The sequence below is a fragment of the Kogia breviceps genome, chromosome 19, assembly GCF_026419965.1.
Source record: "Kogia breviceps isolate mKogBre1 chromosome 19, mKogBre1 haplotype 1, whole genome shotgun sequence".
NCBI lineage: Eukaryota > Metazoa > Chordata > Mammalia > Artiodactyla > Physeteridae > Kogia > Kogia breviceps.
The window spans coordinates 46,947,620-46,963,807 of record NC_081328.1 but is presented as its reverse complement, the minus strand read 5'-3'; the positions used below and the strand labels follow the sequence as shown (position 1 = coordinate 46,963,807).

Here is a 16,188-nt window from a genome sequence, read left to right as displayed (position 1 = left end):
GGCCAGCCGCATGGCCTTGGGAAAGCCCCTCCCAGCCGGTGCCTCAGCGTGATGAGGCTAATGGATGCCCATCCCGCCCCGCCTGTCCTGTGGGCTGGTGGTCAGAGGCCTTGGGGGGTTGCTGAGCCTGGCTCCCTGGCTCCGGGCCACCACCTGGCAGCACAATCCTGCCAGGATCTCAGACAGTCTGGGCTCCCACCCAAGGCAGCAGGTCAGGACTAACACTCCGCATGGCCAAGGGTGGGGGCCGTAGGGCCTTCTTAACAGACATCTCAGATGCACCGTCTGCTCGGGAACCCTCAGTCCACACGCCACTCTCATCAGACCACGGGCTTCAATTTAAAGGCACACAGGAATTGCTCAACTCATAGAAGTAGTTTTGGTGGTCCTTGCTGCTTCTGGAACTTTGCTAGGCTGGAAGATGCAGCTGAACTGGGTCCAGGGAGCCCCTCGTTCAGCTGGGGAAGCCGAGTTTTGGTCAGAAGCCTGTGAGAGGAGGCCCAGGTGCAGGCTGGTTGGCCTCCATGGAGTATCCCAGGCTCACCCCTGATGGAGTTCTCAAGGAAAGGTACTGAAATTCTACAGAATTCTGGCTCCTTTTACCTTTTTTTTTTTTTTTTTCCTGTACTAGGGCCTCTCACTGTTGTGGCCTCTCCCGTTGCGGAGCACAGGCTCCGGACGCGCAGGCTTAGCGGCCATGGCTCATGGGCCCAGCCTCTCCGCAGCATGTGGGATCTTCCCGGACCGGGGCATGAACCCGCGTCCCCTGCATCAGCAGGCGGACTCCCAACCACTGTGCCACCAGGGAAGCCCTCTGGTTCCTTTTTAAAAGGGTGCTGGACTTCACTGGTGGTGCAGTGGTTAGGAATCCGCCTGCCAATGCAGGAGACATGGGTTTGATCCCTTGTCCGGGAAGATCCCACATGCTGCGGAGCAACTAAGCCCGTGCTCCACAACTACTGAGCCTGTGCTCTAGAGCCCACGAACCACAGCTACTGAAGCCCGCGCGCCTGGAGCCCACGCTCCAGAACAAGAGAAGCCACCGCAGTGAGAAGCCTGCGCACCACAGCGAAGAGTAGCCCCCACTCGCCACAACTAGAGAAAGCCCGCACGCAGCAACGAAGACCCAACGCCGCCAAAGATAAATAATAAATTAATTAATTTAATTAAATTAAAAGGATGCCATATACATGAAAAGACATTCAGTTAGGCATTGGGGAAGTCAAAACCACAATGAGGTACCACATTGCACCCAACTAAGATGGCTAGAATTAAAAGAGAACAAAAAGAAAACAACAAGTGTTGGTGAGGATATGGAGGGAGTGGAACCCTTGTGCTGGTGGGAGTGCACAAGGGCGCAGCCGCTAGGGAGACAGCTCGGCGGCTCCTCAAAAACTAAACGTAAAACTACCACGTGACCCAGCAATTCACTCCTAGAGTAAACTGAAAGCAGGTGTTCAAACCCAAACTGTACTTGACTGTTCAGAGCAGCACTATTCACAGTCACCTAGAGGTGGTAACAACCAACTATCCACCACCAACGAATGGATGAACAAAATGTGGTCCTCCCCACACTGGAATGTTTACTCAGACATGAGGAGGGATGAAGCACTGGCACATGAGACAGCGTGGATGCTCCTCAGACGCTGAGTGAAAATCGCCAGGCACGAAAGATCACGCCTCATATGATTCCACTGATGTGAAGTGAGCACAGAGACAGGCTAGGGGCTGGGGGAGGGAGCAACGAGGCCTGACTGTTAGTGGGCACGGCACAGGGCTTCCCTTCGGGTGATGAAAGTGTCTCAGGACTAAATAGACTTAGTGGCTGCACAACATTGTGAATGCACAAAATGCCACTAAAGTGGAAAGAATTGTATACTTTAAAATGGTTAATTTTCTGTTATGTAAGTTTTATCTCAATTTTGAAAAAAAAGATGTCATAGGACCCTTTGAAAATACACATCACAGGGAGCAATTTTCTCATAGAGCGTAAGTGGCCAGGGGGTCCGCACGGTCCCCACGTTCCCTCTGGAGGTTCCAGGCGGCCTCTCCCACGCACTATCTTTTCTTCCCTGCTGGGTCCTGGCGGGGTGGTACTCCTCCCCTCCTGAAGATGCGTCTTAGGAGAGTTCTGGTCCCACAGAGCCAGTGCCCTGACAGCCACCTGCTGCCTGCCCAGTTTCAGGGACAAGCATGGACACCGCCACCCTAGGCCAGGTGGCCCCTTCCCTGTCACCAGCACTCCACTCCCTGCAGCCCGTCCACCGGGTGTCCTCCGGCCTGGGGCCACCACTCTCTGCGCCTGTCACGCGTCCCATCACCTTTCCATGCTGTCCACCAGGTGGCAGCGGAGGCCCCCCATGTGTAGTCCCTGCCCACCAGCAACACCAGCACCCCACGTCCTCTGAAGACCAGGAGCTGAGATGCCAGGGTCACATCTCCCTCAGGGCAGAGCTCGTCATCAGCACGAGCACAGTCGCAACCTCAGTCCTCTCTGCCCAACTCGGGAGGCTGAGCTCCAGACGCTGGACTGGGAGCCTAAAGGCTGGAGTCTGTCCTGCAAAACACCACAGGGCCGTGCTCCTGCAGCTGACACCCCATGAGACCCCACCTGCCCGGAACCACTTGCAAGCCACCACCTCAGCTTTCCGGGACGGCTGCAGAGCAAGCCCACCACTTTCCAGCAGGGAGCCTGTGCCTGGTGGGGAGCCTTGGCTTTGACTTTTCCTGAGGTGGAATCAAGGTCTCTGGGGTTTTCCTGGTGGGAAATCTGTGAGCCAAGGAATGAAGGAAAATTACAACCAAATCCAACACCAGCAGCCCCAGGGGTTCTGAAAACCAAGGCCTGAGGCTGCACAAAGGACTCTATTGGCTCCTGCAGCCGCAGAGAAAATCTCAAAATCTGGGTGAGAATTAACAGCAGATTCCAGGGGCTGAGCTGCCAGATCTCCACGGGGGCCTCGTTTCTGCCAGCAACAGAGCGACACTGCAAAGGTCACGTGGAGCCGGTGTCTGGTTGGACTGGGGGTTAAAGGTCAGCTGGATTTGTTTAAATTGTTTCTCCCCCATAGATGGAATCTTCTTTTTGTTTGGACAGCTAGTCAACAGCTAAGGTTTTCCATGAAACTCTGCAAAGATGTCTGTTTCTTCCAATTTTTGAGGGGGAAAAAAAAAGAGCCTAACGGGGCAAATGATATTCTCAAGCTTGACACTAAAATAATTTTTTTCAAAATCCTATAACTTTCTGACCGGACCTGTCAGTGAAGAAATTCCAAACCACTCCATGCTTCCTGAGGCTGTGACAGTCCGGGCAGCAGTTTTGAGTACTGTTCAGACAGCTGCCTGGTTCTGGACAGAAAGGGGTGCCCCACCGTGTCCCTGCAGCCGGCATCAATTCAGCCCAGTCTTCGCTGGACCACCATGGGGCCTCCTGGGGGGACCTGCCCAGGCATCTGGGCGGTTCTGGGGCTTGGGGTTTGCTTTCATTACAGACTGGACTCGGGGCATTGCAGATTCTCCAAAGACCCCAGCCCCTCTGCTCTCAGGCTTCCTGCCACTTGCTGCAGGAGCTCGTGGTCAGATAAATAAACTTGGTCCCGCACAGGGGTCCAGCCAGCACCCCCCAGGCCTGTGGAGCCCAGCCTGGCCCCTCAGCCAGTTTTGCCTTCTCACTGTCCAGTTTCATCACAGTCCTTCTAGCACGTTCTGGGGTGAGCCACAGAAGCAGGGGAGGGTGGTTACATGCTACTCAAAGGGACGGGACCTCACATTTCCTGAGCGCCCACCACCACTTAGGCTGGGTCCGTGGGTTACCTCGCCTGTGCGACAGAGCCCCCTGCTATCCAGCAGCGGCGTCTGATGGCCACAGTGGCCATTCAGCATCGGCTGTCCCACACTGTGCAAATCCACAGGTGGACAGTGGGCCGATGTCTTCCTTTCAGAGCAGTCTCGTTTGTGTCCACATAGTCAGAACACGGAGAGCCCCCTCAATATCCTTGGTTCCCAAATACAAGAGAAACGGGGAGACCTGAGTGCCAGAAAGAACAGAGGTGGGAGAGAAGCCCACACACTGCAGGCCAGCAGCTGCTGCCCAGTGTGCAGGAACTGCCCATCTGGGCCCTTCCCACCTCCAGGGGACACACCTGGACCAGGCAGGCCCAGCTGCCTTAGGGCCTAGACGGGGAGACGACAGGCAGGTGGCTCCAGACCCCCATCTCCTGGGAGCACCTGGCACCAAGGCGGATGTGCTCGCCTCTCCCGAGACCCGTATACCACTTCTCGTGCATTTGGGAACCGAGGGCGGGGGGCGGAGCTCTCCATGTTCTGACTGTGTCGACACCACACGAGACTGCCCTGATAGGAAAACATCCGCCAGTTGTCCAAATGCCACAGTGTTGGACAGCCAGGGGTGGGGGTGGGGAGCATCTGTCCCACCGTCAAGTTGACCCACAGACCCATGCGAGTCAGCCCCAAAGCTCCCCGTTTTGGAGCTGTGGGACCCTAGGTGGGGTTTTAGGATCTGCAGTAAGAGGAGAAAGTCAGATTTCAGGGCTGAAGACATTTTCTAGTCTAGCTTTAAATAAACATGGAATTTAAAAAGAGAGAGAGAGAGAGTGCGGAGCCCCCAGCAGCTGAAATTAGAAGCAGCAGCCTGGGCAGGGAAGCCATCTGCGCAGGCGAGGCAGCGCCTGGGCCTCGCTAGCGGCACCAGGAGCCGGCGCTGCAGGTACAGGTCTGCCCTCTCTGCCAGGACATCCAGGCTTGTTTCCTGGAGTGTCCTCTAAGTTCACGTTCCAAAGAACCGATTTCCTCCTCTCTGCTCCAAACATACCTTTGAGATCACTTTCAAGGCAATTTAAGTCATTTAAGAGGCAGAGTGATTTAAAAAATGGCATTTCAGGGGAAAACGAAGTAATTACATTGAGGGTGAAAACAGCGTCTTTCTTCATCTTTCCCCTGAAGCCGAGTGACAACCGAGCCAGTGTGCCTGCGGTGGCCAGCCTGGGCACACAGCACTTGGCTCCTGGGCCCTTCAAGTCGCTCACCTCTGGCCTCCTGACCCAAAACGCCGTGTCCTTTTGACCCAGGGGCTTGCATGAGGGCCGACGCTGGCTTGCTTAGGTTGCGGTCTCCCCGCGCACAGAACCCTGTTGCAAGCTGGGTTTGCACAGAAGGTGGTGAGTGTGCCCAAGATGGGGGTAGGGGGTGTTTGGGTGGGCTCCTTGGCTGCCTGCCTTCGGCTCCTTGCTCCCCACCCAACCCAACCCAAACCTGGCCCCTGAGCTTGGGCTGCCCTTCCCAGCCCGTGCCATCCAGCTCTGGACACGAGGTCCAAGCAGGCAGCTTGCCTTGGCGTCCTTCCTCTGACCCAGCCCTCCTGCCTCACCTGGGCCAGTACAGGAGGCCCAGGTACAGGGGGCTCTGCCCAAGGCCTCATCACCTGCCCAAGTTATCTAAATCTGCATTGTCAGTTAATATATTCGAACAAGCGAGTGGGTGACCGAGCTGGCAGACGCAGGATGACGCTGAAATGTAATAAGAGGGGGAGAAACACCGAGTGAAGCTGAGACTCGTCCTCGCCCCTGCGCTCACCCCCACGCCGCCTCCCACAGGCACCTGGAGTCACGCCGATGCGCCGGATTATGTAAGAGGGCCCGCTGCTGGCGAACCTCTCCCCACCCAGCCCGGTGACAGGGTGGCACCTCCTCTGGCCCCTCCACCCTCAGTGGAAGCCACTGGCCCCTCCTGGGCCTGGCCAGTAGGGAAGCTCTGGGAACTTCCTAAGCTGCCTCGCTAAGAGGGTTGAAGCTAAACCAGGAAGGGCATGGGAGCCACACTCCTTCATCTCGGAGAGGGCAGAGGGCCCTGCTGGTCCAGGCGGCGCCCATGGTGGGCAGATAGGTGTCCCCTCCTCTCAGGCGGGGCCCGGCTCCGAGGTCCCTGCGAGGGCAAAGAGGGCAACGTCACTGATCCCTGGAGGTGCAGGGTGAAGCCCATGCTGTCTGCAGCCAACGTTTTATTCAGAGAGATGAAAGCCTCTGAACCACGTTCAGCTCAAGGGGGAGCAGGTTTTGAGGGAAGAGCAAATCTAAGTAAAAGTCTGGGGAGGAGGGAGCTAAGAGCCCCATCTGGGTGGCAGGAGATCGGCCATCGGCCGGGCCCACGCCCCCCACGCCAGCCTCCTGCACGGAAGCCACGTGGCAGGTGGCAAAGCAGGCCCAGGGCACCCTGTGGGGACAGGGCCACTGCTCTGCCTACTGAACCTACAGACACCAGACTCTGGGGTGAGGTGCAGGTGCCCTCCTTCAGACCCCCAGGCCAAATAGAGGCTTGTGCCAAGGTCATGGGTGCCCCCACCTTTAGCAAACTTTACATTTTAGGACTGTTTACATTTACAAAGTTACTGCAGAGATAGCCCGCACCCAACAGTCTCCCCTGTGGTCAACATCTCACATCGCTGTGATGTGTTTGCTACGATTAAAGGACCAACATGGAATCACTGTTGTTAACTAGAGTCTGGACTTTATTCAGGTTTTCTTAGTTTTTAACCTCGTGTCTTTCTACTGCTTCAGGACCCGTCCCGGACCCCAGGCGACATTTAGTCATCACGTCTTCTCGGGCTCCTCTTGGCCAGCCAGGACGGTCTCAGGCTTCCCTGGTTCAGATGATGTGCTGGGCAGGGATCTGCAGACTGTCCCTCTGCTGGGATTGGTGATGTTCCTCTCATGATAAGCCTGGGGTGATAGGTTTGGGGAGGAAGAGTACAGCGAAATGCCTTTCTCAGCGCATCAAGGCCACGTACGGTCCCCGTGGCTCACCCTGCAGATGTGGCCTGGCTGGCCTGGCTGAGGTGTGCTTGTCAACGTCTTCCTGGCACCTGCGCTCTCTGGAAGTCACCGCGCAGCACACACTGAAGCTGGGGGTCTCCTGGAGCACCCGCTGTAAAGGGCAGCTTCTCACGTGCTTTCCCACGGGCACTTGGGTGCTCTCGGGAAGGTCCTGTCTAACCGCTGACGATGACAATCTCTAAGACACACCGAGGGCTCACCACGTGCCAAGCACAGTTTTCGGTGCTTTTTCTTCCACCTACACCTCGGCTCTCCCAACACCATGCTCAGGTACCTTGCCCACCTGGAATCTACCCAGGCCCCCGTGGCCGTCACACTGCTGCTGTCCCAGCAACTGGCCCCAGGTACTGGCTCCCCGAGTCGGTGCTCATGCCGTGAGCAGCAGCCCCGCCTAGATGCCAGGCTTCGCCCTGTGGCAGGCAACGTGGCCCTGCCTCATCATGCTGGACAAAGCCACAGTGTGCTAGAAGCCGCTGAGGTTACCTTCCTGACAGCAGGACACAGGCCTCCTCCCATCCCGGAGCTTCTGGCTCCAGGCACCCCCATGCCTTCTTGCTGACAACGCCGACAGTGTGAAGAATGTGGGCCGAGGACCAAAAAGACAGTACTCTGGACACAAGTTGGACAGTTCTGCCCAGTGACCCTGCCCGGGCTCGTCGCCCAGAGCACCTGGCGTGGAAGGAAGAAGCAGCGATGGCCAGAGAGGATGGGGAAGATGAGACAGTGTCCATGCCTCCGCTCTCGCCTGCTCTGGAACTTTCTGGTTACTGATTACAAGTGCTCTAATCCAGGAAGGAAAAAAGGAAGAGGAGTTCTGATTGGGTGGATTCTTCTCTTAGAGAGACAGGGAGGCTGCCAGGAGGAGGGGGGCGGTGGAGAAACAGCTCGCTTGACAGGCACGAAATTTCCCTGTGATCTGAGACACATCGCCACCCCCTTAGGCCAAGCTCAGCAGAAACCGGGTTGGGCTGGTCAGAGAGAGAGATGGTGGTGAAAACCCTTCAAAGTTTTGCGGTCACCTCAGAAAGGGCTCCTTCTGTTTAGCAGAAATTCACAAATCCTTGTGCCTGCCTTGCCAGGAGAACAGCTTGCTTGAAAAGCAGAGGCTGTCATCCTGTAATTAAATCTGAGACCCCCCCCCTCCCTACGTGACGTTGAAATGAAACCACTTACATAACGCAACTAAAAATAAGTTGATGAAGAGATGCACTTTGATTCTCCCTGCTTCCAGCCTTTTTCTCCAGGGCCACCCATGCTGGGGTCAGCTGACCCGGGGTCAGTGTCCGCAGCACCACGTGGTCAGATTCTTGCCTCCGACCCCTGCTCGGCACCCTGTGTGCGCAAGGCCCCATCACCGGTGCACGGGGCAGGGGGACCTCGGGTTCAGAAGTGGGGTGCTGTGGGTCGCCATGGCTACACACCTCCCTGGTCACTCGGCCCGTGGAGGTGAGGACCGGCAGTAAGAAGTGACGGGAAACCGGCAGCAGGCCGATTCCAGCCCATCTGCTTTCTCAGTGATTCCTGATGAGCTGCTCATTTATAGAAAGCCGCTCCCCGACCCCAAGTAGTGCAGGAAGAATACCACCCTGGTCTGGGTGAAGGCAGTGGGCTTGGGGTGCTGGGGGCTGAGTGTTCTGGCTGGTCCTGACCCTCTTGCTAATCCCTGCAGAGCAGGCGGGAAAAGCAAAGCCTCTCCATCATGACAATGGCTTCTTACTGGTCTTGGAGAGGGATGGGCCTGACCCCAAGTCTAAGCAACCCCCGCGGCACTGACCACCAACCTCCAGGCAAGTCACTAGATCCCACAGCCCCCCGATGAACTCTCAGAGTCCAGGGGAAGGGAAGAAGGTGGGGTTGGTAAAGGTACCGAGACAAGCAGGCCCTCCTGACTCCCAGGAGTGGCACTGGGGCTGCCTTGGCACCCAGCCCACCCCATGGCCCTGGGCACTGCTCAGGCTCTAGGTCCACACCTGTGGTACTCAGCCCTGCCCAGACACTGCTGCCATCTGAAAGGCCTCCCACCTAAGAAAAGCCTGAGAGGACACTAGTGGTCTCCTGGCCCGAGGCTCTGACCTCCTCCTTGCAGCTGAAGGGGTGAGCACCCCGCGCTGGGCACCTCGGCAGGCTGGTAGCTGGGGGAAGCCGCCCGGTATGGGGCAGACTTTCTCGCTACGGTTCTCCAGGCCCAGGTGTGACCCCCTCGCCAGTCCTGCTCTGCACCCACCATCAGCCCCGTGTTTCTCAGTGCTATTGGGCTCGATGCGCTTATTTTCACTCGCCCCAGGTGCTCTGTGAGCACACTTCTGACTGATGGCTTCCCTCCCAGTTGTTCACCTCCTGCCCAGCTGTCAGCTGGAGGGTGCAGGCCAGAGGTGAGGCTGCAAAGCAATCAGCCCAAATCAGGCAGGCCAGGCTCTGAGTGGGTCTCCTGCCTCAGCTGTGACCAAATGTGAGCATCCAGTTGGGCAGGAGGAGGGCAGTCAGGAGCAGGACCTTCTAGAGGGTGGGGTGGGGCTCAGGGCCATGGAAGATGTTCTGGTGAGGCCTCTCTCCTTTCTCTACTGTCTTGTGGCTGATGGGAGCAGACAGCCCAGGAGAATTCTCCCCAGGCTAATTCCCCTCCCAGAATGATGAGACCCTGTTTTCTCCGGCCAGCCTCCACCCACCATTCCTCTGGTCCCGGTCACTCCACTCCCTTCGGACGAGCAACAGCTCTTGCCCTGCACCCACCCAGCTCCATGTTGGCCGCGTGACTCCATGCAGGTCAATGGATGTCAGTCCTACGGCTGGAAGGATGTAAGCATGCGCTGCATCTAGCTGGCCTGGAGGAAAGGGAGCTGGGGGAGGAAGACGGGCCTGACTTCTGTCACCTGAGCCAACAACGCCCTCATTGTTAGAGCCAGTTTGAGCTGGCTTTCTGTTACTTGCAACCAAAAGAATCCCAGAAATTACATACACCAGAATCTACCTTAAAACACTGCAAGCAATAAAAAGGAGGAAACGGGAGCTGGTAGCAGAAAGGAAATTAAACCAAGAAGAATCTCTGTGAACGGAGGCTGGAGGTTAGGACAGAAGGCAAATGCTTCCTGAATATCCCTTCCATTTTCTTCGAATCCACGTGAAGCAGAGTGTAGTCCATTCAAGTCAATGACCCTGTGGAAGAAACCTGTCTTATGTCCCTGCTGTCTTCTGGACTCCCCCACCTGTCTGGGGTGGGGCGCAGAGGGGGGGGGGGTCTGTCTCCTGGGGCACCTGAACTTGAAGGGATGACTGTCCAGGGAAGGGACGCTGGCAGAGAGTGTCAGGTTTAATTAAAGGGAAACACTTAGATCTGGTGGTTTACGATGTAAAGCAATTAATTCCTCTACGTTAGTCTAATTTACGTAAATATTTCTCCAAGGGAATTGTACAGAGCCCTCTGTGCCAACTTTGTCAGCTTCTTCAGCAGAACCTCCCAGGAATCGCCTTCAAAAATCAGGCATCTCTGACCCCTTGATCCACCTAGGAAGGTTCCCCCTCCCCCAGGTTTTCCCACCCCCTCCAGAGTCCTCCCTGCCCCCCCTCCCCTTGAGTCCTTCCTCCCCAAGGAAACTCCCCCCAAAGAGGATCTTCTGCCACTACGAGGGTCCTCTCTCCCTAAGCGTTCGCCCTCAATCTTTCCCACAGGATCCTCTCCCCACATCCCCTCCAGAATCCGCCCCCCAAATCCCCCCTCCCCAGGGTCCTCTTCCGCAACCCAGGGCCCTCCCCTCTCCAGAATCCCAGCCCCAAGCCCCCCTCAAGATGCACCCCTCCCAGGGTCTACCCTTCTCCAGCGTTCTCCCCAGGGTCCTCCCTCCTCCGAGACTTCCCTCGGGGTCCTCCCTCCCCAGAAGGGCTGGCCCGGGGATCGCAGCCACCCAGTGAACTTACCTCCTAAAATGCTGGGTCGCGACCGGACCCCCGGGACACAGCGGCGGCCTCTCACCATCCTTCACCAAGCCCGTGCGGCAGGAGTCCGAGCGCCCAGGGACCCTCCCCTGCCCAGCGAGGGCGCCCGACTCCGACCGTGTTCGGGGGAGCGGCGCCCAGGACCCGGCCACCACGACTCGCCACTTTGCTGAGTGCCTCCCCCACGCGCGTTCGCGGCCGGCGTACCCCCCCGCTTCTGCTCCCTTCTTCCTGCGCCACCCCGCCCCCGCCTCCCCGCCCACAGCCCGGCTGTCGCCCGGGCCCCCAAGGCTGTTCCCAGGGCCCCAGCCTGCGCCGCGCCTCCGCCTCCTCCCCCGCGATCGACGGCGCCAAGGGCCAATCGCTGCCTGACGCCGGCCCACAAGCCCCGCCCCTTCCCCGCCCCGTGCCCCGGGCTCCGGAACCTGCCAATGGGAAAGGCGGCGCGGGGGCGGGGTCTGTCGGTTGCCTAGCAGCAGCGACTGGGCGGGGGCGCCAGGCCGGGGGCGGTGATCCGGGTGCGGCGGGGGCGGGCGCGCGGTGGGCGGGGCCTCCGGGGGCGGGGCCTGATCGGTTATAAAGTCGGACGCCGGCTGGGCGCCGCGTTTTTGGTTCGGGTCTGCGCGCTTCGTGTTTGTGGTTTTCGCCGCGTCCGCAGTCGCAGCTGCTTGTGCCCCCGCTCCGGTCAGTGGTGCCTCCGGACCAGCACCATGTCGCTCTCTCGGTCGGAGGAGATGCATCGGCTCACGGAAAATGTCTACAAGGTGAGCTCTGCGCCACCCGCGCGCTCGCGCCCGCCCGGGCGGTCCCTGGGCTCTCGGGGGTCGTCCCGGCGCGGCCGCGGGGACCCAGCACCGGCACTGCATAAGTTGGCGCGGGCGCCCTCGTCCAGACAGCCCCCTGCTGCCCCCGCGCTCCCGGGGGCCGGAGCCCTCGGACCCGAGTGAGGTGGGGGCACGGGCGCGGGCTGCGGTGTCCGGGGTCTGCCGGGGTCCGGGGCCGTGGCTGCCCGTCGCTCTGCGCTCCGTGGTGGTCCCGCCGGGCGCGGTTACGCAAGCCTCGGGCACTTTTTTCTCAACAGGCTTTTCCTTTCCACAACTCCTTCCCGGGCGTCTGTGGACGTGGCCGGGTGGGAGGTCGCGCGCGGGCAGCTTCGATGGGTGGACAGATAATCCGTCATCTTATGTAACCGCGGAGGGAGAAGACTAATTGTGTAGGAGGCTGGCGCGCCCGCCTCTGCTTCTGATGTGTGAGGAGTCGGCTCGCAGCCCCCGGTGCGGAACGCGGGTGAGCCCGCCGGACCCTCGTCGCCCCCGCCCCGGCCGGTTTTGCGCCTGTGTGCACGTGGGCAGACACCCGAGTTTCAGTTTCTAAGCATCCATTTTTTCGGTTTGGACCCCCGCCCCCACCAGCACAGACCCAGGCTCCGGCGGCTCAGGGCTGTTCCCGGCAGCATTTCCTCACGGGAGATTCGTTCCTTGGGCGGTCCACGCAGTCCTTTTACAAAACCGTGCTCTGTTTCAAAACTGTGCCTCGGGGTTAAACGGTGGTCGGGGGCGGGGTGAGGGGTTCGGAGTTGGTATTTACGCGGCGACGGCTGGTTCATGGCGGCGGAGTGGGTTTGCAGCGCGCTGGCAGAGCAACAGTTTCTAATTGTGTTAAACAACTAAGCTGTGCCTCGTTAGCCAGCGGCCTGCCAAGCCCTCGTTGCGCGCGGCGGGGGAGGTGGGGGAGAGGCCTCTGGGGGGCCGTTAGCTTTCAGCTGGAGTCCGGCGCGGCTGGAGTCGATCATGGCTGCTAATAAAGGCTTTTAAAGTTGTAGCTAGGTCACCTGGAAGAATTCTGAAGCTGGGTCCGGGTAGACTAAGTCAGTTCTGAAGCCATGTTAGAGGTGCTGGTAAACAGGAGACTGACGAAGAAGCAGCACGTAAAAGGAACAGCTCTTGGGGGTTTTATATTTGTCTCACGTAGAGTCGGTGGCATAGGTTTTTGGTCGTGTTGCTCTGTAAATGCTCTCGGGAGGGAGGTTTATTAAATTATTAGTTGTTAGTTCTGTTTCGACCTGCTCATTATTTCGGGGGTAGAAGAGAAATGCCTGGCTTCGTGGTTTTTTTCCCCCTGTTTTCCCTGCTTCTGCACTGAAACCACTAAACAGGAACTTTAATGGTGAGAACTAGGAGGGAGTGTGTGGCGTGGCTTTGCTCTGGGGAGTCCCATGATCAGCCTTAATAAAACACTTATAACCGAGCAGTCAGGCGTGTTGTTCCAGCTGAGCAGCTTCTGGATGGAGCTATGATTTGTCTGTAGGTCTGAAGTGAAATCTGTCGACAGGATGGTGGCAGAAAACGGTTAGGATCCGAGCTTTTGGGGGTTTGGGCACACGTTCAACAGGCTAGTCTGCGGGGTCTGTGCCCGGCAGGTCAGCTGATGACTGAGCTCCCACGGGAAGGTGTGGCTGAGACCAAGGACTTTCAGGTTGGACACATCGGAAAGTGGGTGTCCACAGGGCTGGGCACCTCACACACTCCTGGCCGGTGACGGCTGCAGAGCCCATGGACAGGTAGGTTTGTGGGTAGTGGTCCCCTGCCACTCTGCGACATGACTGGTGGGTTTTTGGTGCGGCGCTCTTACTGTTTGTGATTTGTCACTGGGCTCTCGGGTTCTGCAGCAGAGCCAGGACAGGTTGGGCAGCTTCAGCACACTGGCTGGGCAGAGATTAGGGCACCTGAGGCACAGTCAGGGTACAACCAAAGCCACCGTGCGTGGACCCAGGCCGGTCCGGCTGGTCCTCTGCTCTGTCCAGGGACGCTGCTGCCTCTGTGCCTGGGTTGGCAACTTGTGGGAGGGTGGCTGAGATGTGGCCCTGCTTGGTGTCACCCCAAGCTGCAGCTCAGCTGTTTGTTTTGGCCCCTGTGTTTTATCAGCTGCAGTTCTGAGTGGTGTTTGCCTTGTCAGAGAAGGGAACGGTGGGGACGCTTGTCCTTGGCCTTGCTGATTAAAAATGCGAGACTAAAATGTACACTTTTGATTCTCTTCCCTGGAAGAAGCCCTAGCGCAGGATTTAATCTCCCTCTCTGTGGCTCGGTTCCCATGGGAGCTGTGTCCTCGGGGAATTTCATGGAAGATGAAGGGGCAAGAAATGGAATGGTTTCCAGACATCTGCTGAGAGCTCACCCTCAGACCACGGGTGCGGGGACAGGGACTGAAGCCCTCTGGGGGCTTCCTGGGGTAGGCCCTGGGCTGGGCCCCTCGGGGGATGGGGGTGCAGGCAGAGCCTGGAGCCCAGGACTTGGCTCTTAGGCAGCCCTGGGTAATTGCTTGGGGTGAGGGGCAGAGTTGCGGGGTGGGGATGGGGAGTCTGCTGCTCAGGATTAAGCCCAAACTGCAGCTCTCTTGGGAGAGGCCGCTGAGCGTCCCCTCGTGCTGGAGAGGGCCTTCTTTAACAGCTGACCCTACACCCCGGCTTCGGGAGAGTGACTGTCAGGTTCGTGTTTTTCTCTCCGTCCTGTATCTCAAGAGAAGCCCTGGCTTTAGGCACCCTGATGACCTTGGATGGGGCTGGCTCTGGCACCTAATGTAGGAATAGCACCACGGGTCTCCATCCTGTCCTGAGGATGCGGGAAGGTGGGGGACAGCCTGAGGAGAAGGAAGTCTCTGGGAAGGCTTCAGGCATGGCTCTTCAGGGTATCGTGGGCCTTGGGCCTTGGTCACCAGAGGCCGTCCAGTGGTCCTCGCTCTGCAGCTGTGTGGGGAAGCTGGCCTGGCCTTGCGTACCCACCCTGCGAAGGAGGCTGTGGCCAGCAGGTTCCTGCAGCCGGAGTCGGTCCAGTTTGCCACCACTGGTGCAAGGTGGTGGGCATCAGCGCTGCCAGGAGGGAGTCCACTGCTGGCCAGGCCTCGCCCGCCACCCTCCTCCAGGTGGGAGCAGAGGGAAGCACGAGGGCCCAGGTCCTCTACTGCTGACTCTAGACCGCCTTCCATTGCTCCACAGTCACACCAAACTGTTGGCTGCCAGCAGAAGCCTGGCGCCCAGAGTGGACAGAGCTCCGCCTGCTCTCTGTTGGGGATGGTGAAGTGGATGCTCTGACAGGCACTTCCTTGGCAACAGAAACGCCTGCTGGGGAGCAGACTCGAGGGCTGTGTGTGCGCGTGTGAGTGTGTGCTTGTATGACCAGGAACGTGTGTGCACATGTATGTGCAGACGTGTGTGAGCTCGAGGACATGCATGCAAGTGCCTGCTGGTATATTCACAAGTCTGTGTCCAAGTGAGCACGTGTGTGCATGAGTGCACGCATGTGTGTGCATGTGGTGCTTTGTTTTGCTTTAGAGGTGCCTCAGGGATGCCACATTGGGGTAGAATCTTCTGATAAAAAGAGGGGCCTGGGCTTCCCTGGTGGCGCGGTGGTTGAGAGTCCTCCTGCCGATGCAGGGGACACGGGTTTGTGCCCCCGTCCTGGAGGATCCCACATGCCGCGGAGCGGCTGGGCCCGTGAGCCATGGTTGCTGAGCCTGCGTGTCAGGAGCCTGGGCTCCACAACGGGAGAGGCCACAACAGTGAGAGGCCCGTGTACTGCAAAAAAAAAAAAAAGAGGGGCCTGATGTCCCTGAGTGGACTCAGAGCTGCCCTTCCATGGAGCATGCTATGTGGTACCCACTCTTTCCACCACCAGCGCGGCAGCAGTACTGCGTCTTCCATCCCTTCTGGAGTAGCCAGGGCAGTTTCTTTGTTGCACTGATCTCTGGGCAACTGGCTTCAGCAGCTGCTTGTGCCCAGGTCACGTCCCTGAGGTTGCTGCTGGACCTTGCTGAAGTTTGCTGATGGTCATAAGGTGGCTTGGTGCCTGGGCTGTGGTGGCTCTGCAGAGTTCTGGACCAGGAGTGTTTTGCCTGCGCTGCCATCCCTATTGGTCTCTCCTGGAGAACGTGTCTTTTGTTGGGGAGGCTGGTCAGTTCGTGGGACAGACCATGTGCACCTGAGGCTCCGCGTACTGGTCCAGGGCTCTTGGGGCATCCGTGGGGAGGGCCGTGGGAGGTGCTGCGGAAGCTGCGTGCTTGTTGCCACCTTGTTTTAGGCCAGAGCTCCTTGAGAGCCAGCAGGTCCGTCCACCTCCCTCCCTCCCTCCCTCTCCGGCACAGGTGGTGCTGGCTGGGCTGCCCAGGTTTGGGGGCCTTTCAGGGGAGGACAGGCCATTGAACAGAGTGCCCCGTCCCCTCCGGGCAGGAAGGCAGGCTGGCAGGGAGCCCGAGGCACTCGTGGCACTCCCCCACAGTTTGCAGGTCTGGGTCCTGCTAGGGGAGCCCCACACAGGACTGAATGGGTGGCGGGCAGGGCTGGCCTTGTCACTCAGCGGTCCCCACTCAGCCTTGCATGGCCCGCGGGACGGGTGCTGCCTGGGCTGCCCTCCAAGGG

At 58.7% G+C, this 16,188-nt stretch overlaps 1 protein-coding gene and 1 long non-coding RNA gene across 16 annotated transcripts in view; one reads left to right on the top strand and one right to left on the bottom strand.

Moving 5' to 3' along the window:
• Positions 1-6,496: 6,496 nt before the first annotated feature.
• LOC136793181 (uncharacterized) lies at positions 6,497-11,076 on the bottom strand. 2 transcript variants are annotated; one of them, XR_010838128.1, is made up of 3 exons: positions 10,761-11,076; positions 9,817-10,001; positions 6,497-7,816 (listed from the first exon to the last, which is right to left on the bottom strand). It is a non-coding gene; the product is annotated as an uncharacterized lncRNA (long non-coding RNA). The 2 variants fall into 2 exon arrangements; XR_010838127.1 differs by having other exon boundaries at positions 6,497-10,001.
• A 245-nt stretch (positions 11,077-11,321) lies between these two features.
• Positions 11,322-16,188, top strand: part of BAIAP2 (BAR/IMD domain containing adaptor protein 2) — a 72,059-nt gene continuing 67,192 nt past the window's right edge. For 12 of the 14 annotated variants that reach the window (XR_010838141.1, XR_010838140.1, XM_059046558.2 and 9 more), the window contains exon 1: positions 11,387-11,542. Coding sequence is in view for 12 of the 14 variants with exons in the window: in XM_059046558.2 (XP_058902541.1) it covers positions 11,489-11,542 (54 nt within the window). In the remaining 2 variants the exon portion in view is untranslated. Of the gene's footprint in view, positions 11,543-16,188 lie in introns of all 14 variants that reach the window. The other 2 variants (XM_059046559.2, XM_059046564.2) reach the window with 2 other exon arrangements.